At 41.4% G+C, this 13,949-nt stretch overlaps 1 protein-coding gene and 1 pseudogene across 7 annotated transcripts in view; one reads left to right on the top strand and one right to left on the bottom strand.

Moving 5' to 3' along the window:
- The window catches only part of Gapvd1 (GTPase activating protein and VPS9 domains 1), a 74,803-nt gene that overhangs the window by 34,019 nt on the left and 26,835 nt on the right, over positions 1–13,949 (top strand). For 2 of the 7 annotated variants that reach the window (XM_059260129.1, XM_059260126.1), the window contains exons 7-12: positions 105–185; positions 2,556–2,716; positions 4,249–4,378; positions 6,164–6,289; positions 9,101–9,274; positions 12,304–12,444. In XM_059260129.1, the coding sequence (XP_059116112.1) occupies positions 105–185; positions 2,556–2,716; positions 4,249–4,378; positions 6,164–6,289; positions 9,101–9,274; positions 12,304–12,444 (813 nt within the window). The remainder of the gene's footprint in view (positions 1–104; positions 186–2,555; positions 2,717–4,248; positions 4,379–6,163; positions 6,290–9,100; positions 9,275–12,303; positions 12,445–13,949) is intronic. The other 5 variants (XM_059260132.1, XM_059260130.1, XM_059260131.1 and 2 more) reach the window with 3 other exon arrangements.
- Positions 5,506–5,750, bottom strand: LOC131909694 (small ribosomal subunit protein eS21-like; annotated as a pseudogene).

The raw sequence follows: 13,949 nt of genomic DNA, 5'->3' as shown, positions 1-13,949 counted from the left end.
TTTGGTCATGTGACCTTGTCATTGCCTTTAATTTTATGTTTTAAACAATGTTTCCAGTGTTCAGAGGTTGATTTTTCTTTCTATTTAATGTTTTTGCAACCCAGGACAACAGTTAGCAGCCATCACTGCCTGGGATTCCTCAGCCACCAATCTTACTGCTCATATTCCTCTAGTAACCCCATTTGGTGGGTAATAGGCTGTTCTCCTTTTCTTCCATAATTGTGCTTTAGAAATGTTCACAGATGTGCTCTGTGTGCATGCTGCTTTTGCTTTCTATTAAGTTGTACGTGAAAGTTGATCACTTGCATTTTTATAAATTATAATTTTCAAGTTGGCTAAGATCATAGAGCTGCTCATGAGGTTAATTGTAAGTTCATAGTTCAGTAGAAGATGATGGGGTGTAGAAAGATGTGGTGGGCCTGTCTTAGTTCACAGCTCAGTAGACGATGTGGTGGGTCTGTCTTAGTTCACAGCTCAGTAGACGATGTGGTGGGCCTGTCTTAGTTCACAGCTCAGTAGACGATGTGGTGGGCCTGTCTTAGTTCACAGCTCAGTAGACGATGTGGTGGGCCTGTCTTAGTTCACAGCTCAGTAGACGATGTGGTGGGCCTGTCTTAGGTTTTTGGGTATTAACTGACTTCAGAATAAAAGTGATGAAGAACGCATACAGCTTTGTGAAATGAGGATGTCTCCACCTCTGCCTCTGTCTGTCTTCACTGCATTGTACCATCAGAGCATTTCCACTTCATACAGTGTATTGAGCTTGATTGCTCTGTGAAGGAAAGGTTAAACTTCTCCTGGAAGACTAGGTCACTTTGTCACAAGAACTGGATGTTTCAGTGTTCAAAATTTCTTAGAAGATGTATAGGATGAAGCCTAGGATAGCTCAGTGGAGTGTGCTTGTCTAGCATGGGCAAGCCCTGGGTGTAGTCCCTAGTATCACAGATAGAGAGAGAGAGAGAGAGAGAGAGAGAGAGAGAGAGAGAGAGAGAGAGAGAGAGAGAGAGATATTTTTAAATATATATAACAAAATAGTTGAAAAGTAAGTATTACTTGTAAGGCTGGAAAGATGGCTCAGAGGGTAAAGAACCTGATGGCAAACCTGACACTTTGTGGTTGATTCCTGGAATCCACATGGTGGAAGAGGAGAACTGACTGCCACAAGCTGTCCTTTACCTCTGCAGGACACTAAAAAAAATAGAAAATATTTCTAAAGAAATATACCCCCCACACTAAAGAAATAGAAAAGGGGAAAAATATATTACTGGTAGGAGAAAAACAAAAATAATGAATTAAAAAAAAGCATTTTGTGGAATCAAAGGCAGGTGGATCTCTGAGTTTGAGGCCAGCTTGGTCTACAGAGCGAGTTCCAGGACAGCCAGGGCTATATAGAGAAACCCTGTCTTGTGTGTGCATGTGCGAATGTGTGTGTGTATGTGCGAGTGTGTGTGTGTACACACAGGTGCTCCAACATGCACAGGTAGAGGTCAGAGGTCAACTTTTGGGAGCCAGTTTTCTTTTTTCTACCAAGTGGATTCTGGGAATTGAACTCAGGGTACCAGACAGTCAGCAAGTGCCTTTACTGCTAATACACATTGTCAGTCTGAATCTTCTATAGATTATTCATGAAAGCAAGAAGGACCTCACTTTAACATAAAGCAGTACCCCTGTGTCTCTGGAAAACATTGATATATTTCAGAAGAAAGAAATGTGCTTTCAAAAACTGACCTGGGTTTGCCAGTAATTGTATAAGTCCTTTGCTGGGTGTGGTAGTGGATGCCTGTCATCTCTTCTGGAACAGTGTTGATAGTGGGTTCCAGGCTTCTGAGCTACATAAGACAGCCTTATCTTACAGAAATAAGACCAAGCATGTTACTTCACTGTGTACTAGGTTTTCACCTGGCATTTTTAAACACTTATAAATTTATTTATTATTATGGGAGACTGCTGGCAGTTAAAAATTTTTATAAGAAAAATAGTTCAAGTGTCTTAAAAACATGAGAACAAGGTAGTACCTTTTTTGTCCCTGAAATCCTGTACCACACCTGTGATCAGGTGCAGCCTTTCTGTCCAGTGAGGTGGAGCAATTTTTCTGATGATCAGTTGTTTAAAACGTTTTTGTTTTTTTTTTTTTGAATTATGTGTATGAGTGTTTTGCTTGCATACATATCTGTGCACCAAGTGCATGCCTGGTACTTGTGGAGGCCAGAAGAGGGTGTCAGATTCCATGGGACTGGAGTTAAAGACAGTTGTAAGCTAGTATGTTGGTGCTGGGATTTGAACCCAGGTTGTCTGCAAGAGCAGCCAGTGCTCTTAACTGCTGAGCCGTCTCTCCAGCCCTCTAATGGTTAGTTTTGAAGGAGTGTCTGTGTTAGTCATCAGGAGACAGACTAGGAGAGCCTAGGTTTGTTTTGTCTTGAGTTTTCCTGTCCACGTTTTCACCATCATCTTTTATGCATGCATGAGTGTTTAACACTAAGAAAAAATACATTTTTTGTATTCATTTGCCATTTTCTTCATTTTGACTTTTTCTCTTAAATTATTTTATTTATTAGCAACTCGGAGCAGAAGCCGAAGTAATATGCTAATGGACTTACATATGGACCATGAAGGATCATCTCAAGAAACCATCCAGGAGGTACAACCAGAAGAGGTGCTGGTCATTTCCTTAGGGACAGGTCCCCAACTTACTCCAGGGATGATGTCAGAAAATGAGGTATGAATGTATTACTACCTTTTGTTTTGTCTTCCAAGATAGGGTTTTTTAGAGATTCGCCTTACTCTGCCTCTGCCTCCTGAGTGCTGGGATTAAAGGCGTACACCACCACTGCCTGGCACTTTATTTTATTTTGTGTTTTGATACTGAGTCTCATCACCCATAGCTGGCTTGAACTCTGGTCTTCTGCCTCTGCCTCCCAAGTGTAGGTATATGCCACTGCACGCAACATAGAGGTTTATAATATATAAAAAATAATGGAAAATATATAAAATAGTATAAAAATGCTAGTGGTTTATAAGTAACAGAAATTTATTTCTGATTATTCTGGGGGCAGAGAAGTCCAAGACCCAGGCTTGGTATCTTCTTAGGGTCTGATTTCTAGTCACCTCTTCCTTTGCCTCATGTGGAGAAAAGGTACATGTGCTCAGTTTAGAAGAACACTAACCCCCTCTATGAAGGCTTTGCCCTCACAAACCAGTCACCCCATCTAAAGCCCCAGGTCCAAATACTGTCACTTTTTGGGCTAGGATTTCACCAATGAATCTTTGGAGACCTCAAACCTGCAGGGTATATCAATTCTTTTCTTTCCTTCCCTCCCTCTTTCATTTCCTTTTAAAAAATCCCCCTTCCTTCCTCCTTCCTTTTCTTTCCTCTCTGAGACTGAAACCCAATATACATAGCTCCAGTATATGACCTTGAACTTGTGACCCTTCTGTCTTCCTGAGTGCTAAGGATTTACATGCCTGATGCATTGGTGCTGGGGATTAAACCCAGGATTTCACACACGGGCAAACACTCTACCAGTGTCCATTCCTGATGTGCGTTATTTTCAAAAGTCTACTGTGATAAACCACAAGTCCTAAGCCCCTTTGAACAGTTATGGAGGAGGGCCACCATGATCCTGAAGTTGGTGAATATGCTAGAAACAAAAGGAGTTGTTCTAGTAGCAGCAGAAGACAGGAAAGAAAGCCATGACATGTGGTAGAGAAGTTTGGTAAAACTTCTCCAGTGATTTGTGGGAAACGTTTTGTTTATTTTCATCTGGTGGTAGATTAGTAGTATTTCTGTTTAGAGTTCAAAATTCCTAATATATACCTTCTATTGTATGGTTAGGGGAAAAATGGAAGAGATAAATGAAAAGCTAGGAAAGGAAACAAATGTTTTTTAAATGTTATTTTGTTTTATGCATATAAGTGTTTTGCCTGCTTACATGTGTACACCACATGCATGCCCAGTGACCAGGAGACCCATTAGATCCCTGAACCTGGAATTATAGATGGTTGTGAGCCATCATGTAGTTGCTGACCCTGGTAGAAGGTTGGGAAGACATAGCTTGAGTTGGCTTCACACATAAGACTTGTTCTGAGTTCTTGTGAAAGCTTGATAGGCCTTGCAAATGGGCTTTTAGCTAAAAATAATTAAGAAGAAAATAATATGCACTCGTGGTTTATTTATTTTTATTTCAGTAGTCTTTCATTTGTGATAAGCCAAAAATTTTATTCTATTTTTCTTCTTTACTTTTTTTTCAGGTCCTAAACATGCAGCTCTCAGATGGAGGACAAGGAGATGTCCCTGTTGATGAAAACAAACTCCACGGTAAACCTGACAAAACCTTGCGCTTTTCCCTCTGCAGTGATAATCTGGAAGGCATATCTGAAGGTGAAGGGCTACTGCATTCAGGGAGTGTGTGATCCCAGTTGTTCTGTGTTCTTTAAAGGAGCCTTATAAATTACAGTTAAGCCACCATGCCTCTCACTAAGGAGGATAATGACATTTTCCTAATGAGTTTTAACATGGCTGGAAGATTGTTTCCTGAATAAAATTAAGATTACAAGAGGCTGTTGGTCATATAAAATCAGAACGTGTGTCTTCATTCAGTGTTAAATGAGTAACTGCAAGTCATGTTTCTCAGCCTTGATATCTGTCAAAGCTTATAGAGCTCCTTTAGAAGGATATAATGCATGTACAAATGGGGAGAATGGACTTACTAGCATTGCAGGATGTTGTGCAGACTTCTTATTGTTCTGTGTTCCTCTATACACACTCTAACATGTGCCTTTATGAATCAGGACACCATGGAATAAAAAAGGCAGTCGAGGGCGGAGATTTAGCTCAGTTGGTAGAATGTTTGCCTGGCATTGCTAGATTTAATCTTCAGGAGTAGTAGGAAATAAAAATGGAAATGCTACACCAGACTGTGAAGTAAGAGTTTGTCATTCCATATACTAGGGCATTTTGTTTATGATAAAAGTCCAGTTTCCTAACGTTTAAAAGAAGATATAAATGAGCAACGTATGTTCACTCTAGAAATGTGGAAACGAAATAAATTCACCTGTAATTTCACTATTAACAGTTAATATTTGGATTATTTCTAGCAAAATTAAGTCTATGATGTTTTGTAACCTTTTTACTTTTGTGTACCAGTAACATTCCCTCTGTAATTTATGTTCTTAAATAACATGCTTTTATTTTTATGAAATTCTTTCTTCTTTCTTTTTGAGACAAGGTGTCACTGTGGATTCCTGGCTGGCTAGAATTCACTATGTAGAACAGTCTGGCCTTGCACTTACAGAGGTTCTCCTAGCTCTGTTTCCCAAGTTCTCCCAAGGGATTAAAGACATGGCCACCATGCCTGGCAATAACATGCTTTTAAAGGGATTTTTAGCATCAAATTTGCCTATTAATTTATTTTAGCATTCTTCTATGTGTAGAATGGTAGAATGCTTCTACTTTTTATCTTATTTTATTTTTTTTACTTTTTCACTTTTATTTATGACAAATATTTCCTAATTTCCCCTGGTCTTTGAGACAATTCCATCAGCTTTAGCAAATCAGAAAATAGAATTGTCTGATTTATCCATCTTGCAAATGACCCCGCAGGTGGCATAGGTTTTAAACTGGCCATTAAACCTTCCTGTGACCTTGCCAACCTTGGCCATATTCCTCTGGATGGATGAATGGTTCTTGGCACTAATGATGTGGTTGTTTGTGGAGCATACAGGTCCACGAACTTGCTGGTGTTGTTCTGCATGTCCAGGCATCACCTGCTCCCTCTAGGTCCTTTGTGAAAGTGCAGAATGTACTTCTGCTTTCTAAATATTACAGTAGTTCTACAACAAGCAACCTTAGGTTATTTTTTTCTCACTAGTTTTTATAAAGATAAATTTTAGCCCAAAGGCATCTATATTTTTAAGGAAGTGAATATAATATTAAAAGTATTTTAAATCAGGCACGATAGCACACATCTGTAATTGCAGGGTTCAGAAGGCTGAGGCAGAAGACTTGAGTGTAAGACTAGTCTGGGCTATGTAGTGAGACCTTGTTTTAAAACACAACAGAACAAAAACTATTATCAATTTTTAGGCTCTTTTCGTGGCATGAAATGTTACATGGTGACTTATGAATGTTTTAAAAACGTTGCTGACAGGATGAACATTTCTCTAGGTCCTTCTAATCGCTCCAATTCAGTGTCTTCTCTTGACCTGGAAGGAGAGTCTGTATCTGAGCTTGGGGCAGGGCCTTCTGGGAGTAATGGAGTCGAAGCACTACAGCTGCTAGAACACGAGCAAGGTAAAGTAGTGTGGGTACAGCTGTGCAGAGAAAGGACGTGTGCGATTTCAAGAGAAGCAGTCTGTTTACATGTAGGTTGGCTGTGTTTGGGAAGAGTAATTTAAGTTGATAATGACCTTTAAAGATGCATTTATTCATAGCTTCAGTTTTTAAAAAGGTGTTTAGTTATACACAGAAGTATGAATTACTTTAGATTCTGTAATATTTGCTGTTTTTCATTTTAATATTTATGGTGTGCAATGGTAACTACTCAGGGCTCAAAGAATGTAGTCTAGGGAAAGAACAGTATGCAAATGGTTAAGAGCCCTCAAGCCTGGTGATTGAGTTTGATCCTGGGAACCCACGTAGTAGAAGAAGAGAGCCAGCTCCTCTAAGTTGTCCTCTGAGCTCCACATGTGCACACGGCACCTGTGCATGCACACATACCACCCATGCATGCACACACTTGTACAGACACACAGACTACAAATAGAGAGAAACAAAAGGAGCCAGGAAGATGGCTCAGTGGGTAAACTACCTGCCACACAAACATGAGGGTCCAAGTTTGCATCTCCAGCATCCACTTAAAAAGCCAGGCATCATGCACACCTGTAGCCTTAGCTTGGGGATGGGGTGGGAGGAGGCGGAGACAGGCGGATCCCTGGAGCTGCCTGACTTCTTGCTTACACATACATGAAAACGGTATAAGGCCTCACAAACCCTATAGTTAGGGCACCCATCCTCAGCTCAGTGTGAGGTAGTGTGCTTAGACTGCAGTGACCATGAAAGCTGTTCAGGGAACTTCCCAAGCCGTCCTAGATAGCGTGAGTATTGCCATTGGAGTGCATGGCTTATGCAGAAATAGTGCCATAGTGGATCCATTTTTCAGGGTATCAGGTCATATTTATTGCACATAACAGAGAAACAGGCTAAAATTAGCCTACTCCCAAGGTTGAATGAAAAGTCATACCTTTGCCAGGCAGTAGTAGCACACATCTTGAATCCCAGCACTCAAGAGGCAGAGTCAGGCGGATCTCTGTGAGTTTGAGGCCAGCCTGGTCTACAGAGTGAGATCCAGGACAGGCAGGGCTACACAGAGAAACCCTGTCTGGAAAAACCAAACAAAAAAAGAAAAGAAAATCACATCTTTGACTGGCCTCTGAGGGATTCCAGTGTAGGAGTTGACAGTCTCCACATGTGAACTGCTGAGTTAAGAAGTGAATCAAGGCTGGAGAGTGGGTCAGCCATTTGCTGTGACAAAACTTCCTGGAGAGACACACACGTCTGCTCACTCCAGATAGGGAGTCCATGACAGACCAAAGTCCAGCTTGGTAAACCATGACTTTTATTGGGTTTACTTACAGGAGTAGAAATGACTCAAAGACAGCTGTTTAAAGCTCACCCCAGCATGAGTGACAGTTCACAAAAGCTGGGAACCTGGAGCACACTGCACAGCCTGCAGGCAGCTCAACAGGTTGGAGAGTGTCCTTTCTATGTGACTGGTCTACACCTCTTCCCGGCAGCTTAGCTGGCTTCTGCTTCTTCCAGACAGCTGGTCTAGTCTTAGATTCTTCCTTGCAGTTTGGCTTTTCTTGACTCTGTATGTCTGAGAAGGACTGTCACTTTCATTGTTTATGCTGGCAGGGAGGGTCTTAGTGAATCTGCTCAGTTTCAGGAACTTCCCAAATATTTTGAGTTGTTTACCTCCTGCTTAAAGAGCTTCTCTTCCAGATGGACCATTTTGGTTTCAGAGAACACTGTTAAGAGGACTGCTATTCTTGCACAGCACCTTGGTTCTATTCCCAGCACTCACATGACAGCCTGTGTGGGCTCTGCAGACACCAGGCATGCTTGTGGTGCACATCCATATACATGAAGGCAAAACATTCATATACATGAAATAATAAAATAAATAAATCTAAAAAGAAAGTGAACTGAGTGAGGCATGGGTATGGTGGTGCGTGTCTTTAATCCTAGCACTCAGTGGGGAGAGGAGTTAGAGTTAGCTTGGTCTACACAGAGAGACCTTACCTTAAAAAACCGAAAGAAAGTGAATTGAGAGCTAGATGTGATGACCTATGCCTGTAACCTATCGTTAAGAGACAGTGAGGTGGGAAGAACATAATTCATGCCATTTTGAGGCCTTGCTTGAAAACAAAACAAAAAACATCGAAAACCAGATCTTATATTTTAATATAAGGGAATTGACAAGAGTGAGTTGTGGGGCTGGTCAGATAGCTCATGGGAAGAGTGCTCGCTCTGCAAGATGAGTACCGTAGTTTGAGTCTCCAGCACTCGTGTGAAAGCCATGTGTGCCCGTGACCTCAGCATTGGGCCACAGAGACAGGACAGTCCTTGGAGCTTGCTTAGCTGGATCGGTGAGTTTTCGGTGCAGTGGCAGGTGAAGAGCAGTAGCGAGGACACTTCTGACTTGTGTGTGTGCATCACATACACAAGCAAGCTGTGGGAAACTGGTCTAGGAAAGAAGGAAAACTCTAGAATGCACACTTGAGCTATTGCATATGGGTTTATCACCTAATTATTAGCACAACAATTGGATCCAATAAGGCACCCTGAAACCTTTACCTCTGCTTTCCTTCTGGGTTAGTTCTTCTCATTTAGACTTCTCCTCTATCTCCTGTTGGCAGTGGTTAGGTGGGGATCTCTGCTAATCTTAGCTGGGGTGAAGTGATCAGTGGGGAGCAGGCTGGAATGTGTGCTTATTAGTGATAAAATGAATAACTTGAAGTTTAAAGACAGAATTCTGTCAGGTCAACCAAAAAATTGTAGCTGTGTCACCATTTTTAAAGTACTTCAATTTGTTTTTGATAGCTACAACCCAAGATAATCTTGATGATAAGCTGAGGAAGTTTGAGATTCGTGACATGATGGGACTAACAGATGATAGGGACATATCAGAGACAGTGAGTGAGACCTGGAGCACCGATGTCCTGGGAAGTGACTTTGACCCAAATGTTGATGAAGATCGTTTGCAAGAGATTGCAGGTAACTGGTGTTCAAGGCCTCTCGGAATGAAGAACTGTGTAGGTGTCCTATCCATTTCTTCTTCATGGGAGGGTTAGGGTTAGGGCTCTGAGCACTGCCTGGGTGGCTAGTCTCCATATGGAGCAAGGCATTCAGTACCTAATCTAAATAGACATGTATTACCTACTGTCTGTGTTCATCTCCACCACGCTGGTAAAATGGCGGAACTGGGAAAGGCCCTTGCTGCTAAGTCTCATGAGCTGACTCAGACCTCTAGGATCTGTAGAGGGAAGGAGAGAACTGTTTCCCACAAGTTGTCCTCTGACCTGTGTGTGTGCCATGTCTTTTAACACAGTTTTAATACACAGGTTTTTTTAAAAAACAAAAGTTCAAGTTTATCCCAGTTCTTGGGAGGCAGAGGCAGGTGAATCTCTGTGAGTTTGAGGCTGGCTTGATCTACAGAAAGAGTTCCGGGACAGCCAGGGCTACACAGAGAAACCGTCTCGAAGAACAAGGAAAGCCTTACAGATGAGTGCTTTGAGTTAGTTTCATGTCAAGTCTTACCTTTGGGCACAGTATGTATTCTCAGTTTGTGGTTAGCTTATTGTCTTTTTGAGACTAAAAACCTTACCTTAAAATGAAGGTTTTTACAGACTGTAGCCATAAAATATGGACTAATAGGGGCTGGAGGGATAGCTCAGAGGTTAAGAGCACTGGCTGCTCTTCCAGAGGACCTGGGTTCAGTTCCTAGCACCCACATGGCAGCTCACAACTGTCTAGTTCCAGGGGACCTGGCACCCTCACACAAACATGCATGTAGGCAAAACACCAGTGCACATAAAATAAAAATCAATAAATTATTTTATAAATAAAAATATGGAATAATAGAATACTGAAGTTCTCTAAAAGGAGGGCTGGAGGTGTAGTCAGTGGAACACTAGCCTACCAGGGTGATGGTTTAGGAACCATCCCCAAGTACCACAAAACCGTAGAAAACAGCATTGAAATGAACTCATTTCGAGAAGGACTAATTCTGTTCCAAAGGATAACCAGCCAGTTTTTCCTTTTTTGAAATGTCAGTTTATTGTGTTGTGACATTCAAGACCTACCCTTTTTAGAATACTATTTTGTGACTTTTGAAAGATTCATACAGCCTTTTAATCACTATCTTCATTTTCTTTGTAAATCATGGAAAGTATCAACCAGACAACAGAGGATGCTTGGAACTCACTGTACTTGGCCCTGTGCTTCAGCAATCAGACACACATGGCCAGTGTGGTTTTCCCAATTCCCCTTGTTCCCCTCCCCCATCATGCTTAGACACGTTCCAGACATTCTTTTCCTTTTATTTGTATTTCATGTGTGTGAGTGTTGCATGTATACATAGGTACTGCATGTGTATTTCATGTGTGTGAGTGTTGCATGTATACATAGGTACTGCATGTGTATTTCATGTGTGTGAGTGTTGCATGTATACATAGGTACTGCATGTGTATTTCATGTGTGTGAGTGTTGCATGTATACATAGGTACTGCATGTGTACCTGATATCCACAGAGGCCAAAAGTGGGCGTTGGATCCCCTGGAGTTGGAGTTACAGCTGTTTGTGAACCACTATGTGGGTGCTCTGGAACTGAATCTGGGTCCTCTACTAATACAACAAATGCTCTTAACTACTGAGACATCTCTCTGTCCGGGCCTTGTTTGCAGTTTTTTAAATGTTCTATCTGTAAAAGGTAGCCTTTACTTTTAACTATTCTCAAAACTTTTTCATGATCCAAAAGAGAATGCTTTTTCTTTTTTATATATATAAACGATTTTATTTCTATCTTATGTGCATTGTTGTTTTGCCTACATCCATGTCTGTGAGGGTGTCAGGTCCTCTGGAACTAACAGATGTGAGCTGCCATGTGGATGCTGGGAATTGAACCCGGGTCCTCTGAATGAGTAACCAGTGCGCTTAACCTCTGAGCCATCCCTCCAGTCCCAGAATTATTCTTTTATTAGTTTCAATCAGATGTAGTATAGAATTCCCATCCTTAGTATGTCTGTGCACCACTTCTGTGCGGTAACTGTGGAGGTCAGAAGAGGGCGTCAGGTCCTCTGGCACTGGAGTTACACCTATTTGTGAGCTGCCTTGTGGGTGCTGGGAACTGAACCAAACTCTCCTGAAAAGGCAGCCAGTATTTTAACTGCTGAGTATATTAACACAGGCATGCAATAATAGTTTGTCCCTTCCACTTACGTTTTTTAGTAGTGTGTAGAGATTTCTCAATTGGTTTTGCATTACTTTGTTCCAGATGCCAATGTAGTATTGTCTTGGCCACAAGCAGTATTTGCAGTTGGCTGAGTGCTATGAAGGAGCTGTGTAGTCTCTTGCAAATGTATTTTATTGCTCTGAATTTATTGCTAATATGCCAGAAGAAAACATATTTGGCTAATATAATTTTCTGTGGTTAAATTCTCTGGAGTTTTGTAATCCCTGTGGGAATATAAATTTTATAAAGGTAAAAAAGATATCAAGGACATAGATAAGATTTGCTGAAAAACCATAATGAAAACAAGTTGCCATGAATCTAACAATGTGTTTTCCCTGTGGAGGGTCAAAGGTAAGCAGCAGGAGGAATTTAATGAAAAGGAGATTGTGGGACTGGAGGGATGGCTCAGCAGTTAAGAGCACTACATTTACTGCTCTTGCAGAGGAAAGGACCTAGGGTCAGTTCCCAGCACCCACATGGTGACTCACAGCTGTCTGTAACTCTAGTTCCAGGTATTTGGTGTCTCTTCTGATCTGCTCCTGCTCCTACCTGCATGTGGTGCACATAACTCAGGCACACATATGCGTCTAAAGTAAATATAAATTGTTTTTATAAATGAATGAAAAGAAAGGAGGTTGGGCCAGTGTATTCAGCTGGGAACTTTGTGTTTTTAGTATCATGTTTAAATGGAATAATTCCTTCCTTGGCCACTGTCTTATTGCTAAAGATTTTGTTTACCATGATTCTCCACTGCTCTCAGACGCTTTAATGTTTGCCTCCACTGCTTGTCCAGGTGCAGCAGCAGAGAACGTGTTAGGCAGTTTGCTGTGCCTCCCAGGTTCAGGGTCAGTTCTCCTTGACCCTTGCACTGGCTCTACCATATCAGAGACCACAAGTGAAGCTTGGAGCGTAGAGGTATTGCCAAGTGACTCAGGTTAGTATGCTGTCATTGTTTGCTTTTTTCTTTGCATATTTTAGTGTGTAAGGTATCTTAATTTCTGTATTAGATATATTTTGCCAAATGATATACTTTTATTTGTTTTGTTTTTTGAGACATCTGGCCCAGGCTGACTTTGAATTCAAAATCCTCTGCCTCTGTCTATAAGTACTAGAATTTCAGGCATTTACCACAGCACCCGATGATTCAAGTATATGTATCAGAAAATCATATTATTAAATTTCAAGTAGAACATTTTCTTTTCATCACGGGAAAGTTTATTGTTAGTTAGCACTGATGTCCATAGTAAGTGCTACCAGGAGACGTGGCACATGCCTTTAATCCCAGCATTTGGGAGGCAGAGGCAGGCAGATCTCTTGAGTTCAAGTCCAGTCTGGTCTACAGAGTGAGTGCCTGGACAGCCAGGGCCACACAGAGAGACCCTGTCTTCGCAAAACAAAGCAACAACAACAACAACAACAACAACATAATAATAATAATAATAAATAATACATAGCTAGTGCTTTCTGAGTCTGTTAAATTCTATTTGAAGCAATTGTTTGAAACTCATCAGAGTGTTGTGTGTATGATGTATTCGATATCTTTCACCAGTTCATCCCAGCATGAGAGTAACAGCCCAGCTCAGACTGTACATTTGAGTTCCTAGTCAGCATCCTTACATTTATCCCTGGGTGGCCAGTGAAACAGCTTAATGAATAAGGGTGTTTGCAGCCACACCTGATGACCTGAGTTTAATATCCAGAAGGAGAGAACTGGTTCCTAAAAGAGAACACACACGCACGAGCGCATGTGTGCGCATACAGTAAATAAGTGTAAATTTAACCTTGGGAATAACTTGTCCCTTTTAAGGAATGTCTAAAAGTTTGTTCATTATTCTTTTTGAGATAAAAATAATTTTTAAAGTTATGTGTTCACATGGGTGTTTGTATGTAGGTGTGTGCACATGTAATTGCAGGTACCCACAGGTTATTGGGTTTCCTGAAGCTGAAGTCTGGAGTTATAGGCAAATATGAATGGTCTGATGTGGGTGCCATCCTCTGAAGAGCAGCAGACACTCTTCACCACTGAGCCATCTCTCCAGCCCTAATTTATTCATTTATTCTATATGCCTGAGTGCTTGTGTGCATCAGATCCCCTGGGACTGGAGTTATAGCCATTTGTGAGCTGCCATGTGGGTGCTGGGAACTGGGCCCAGGTCCTCTGTAAGAGCAGCAAGGGCTCTTAACTACTGAGCCATCTCTCCAGTCTCTTAAAGGAGACTTAATTTGGTGGCACCTACCTGTAATTGTACTGTGTAGTGAGACTCCTCAAAAAGCCAGTTGATAAATGATTTTTCCTTTTCTTTCTTTTTGGGGATGGTTTGAGACAGGATCTTTCCATATAGCTCATGCTTTCCCCGGAACTCGCTCTATAGATCGAGCTGGCCCCAAACTCCCAGAGATCCACCTGCCTCTGCCTCCTGAGTGCTAAGATCAGTGGTG

This window comes from Peromyscus eremicus, chromosome 4 (genome assembly GCF_949786415.1).
Source record: "Peromyscus eremicus chromosome 4, PerEre_H2_v1, whole genome shotgun sequence".
In the NCBI taxonomy this organism is placed as follows: Eukaryota; Metazoa; Chordata; class Mammalia; order Rodentia; family Cricetidae; genus Peromyscus; species Peromyscus eremicus.
Note: the sequence above shows the minus strand (reverse complement) of the source record. Positions and strands in the feature narration are given on the sequence as shown.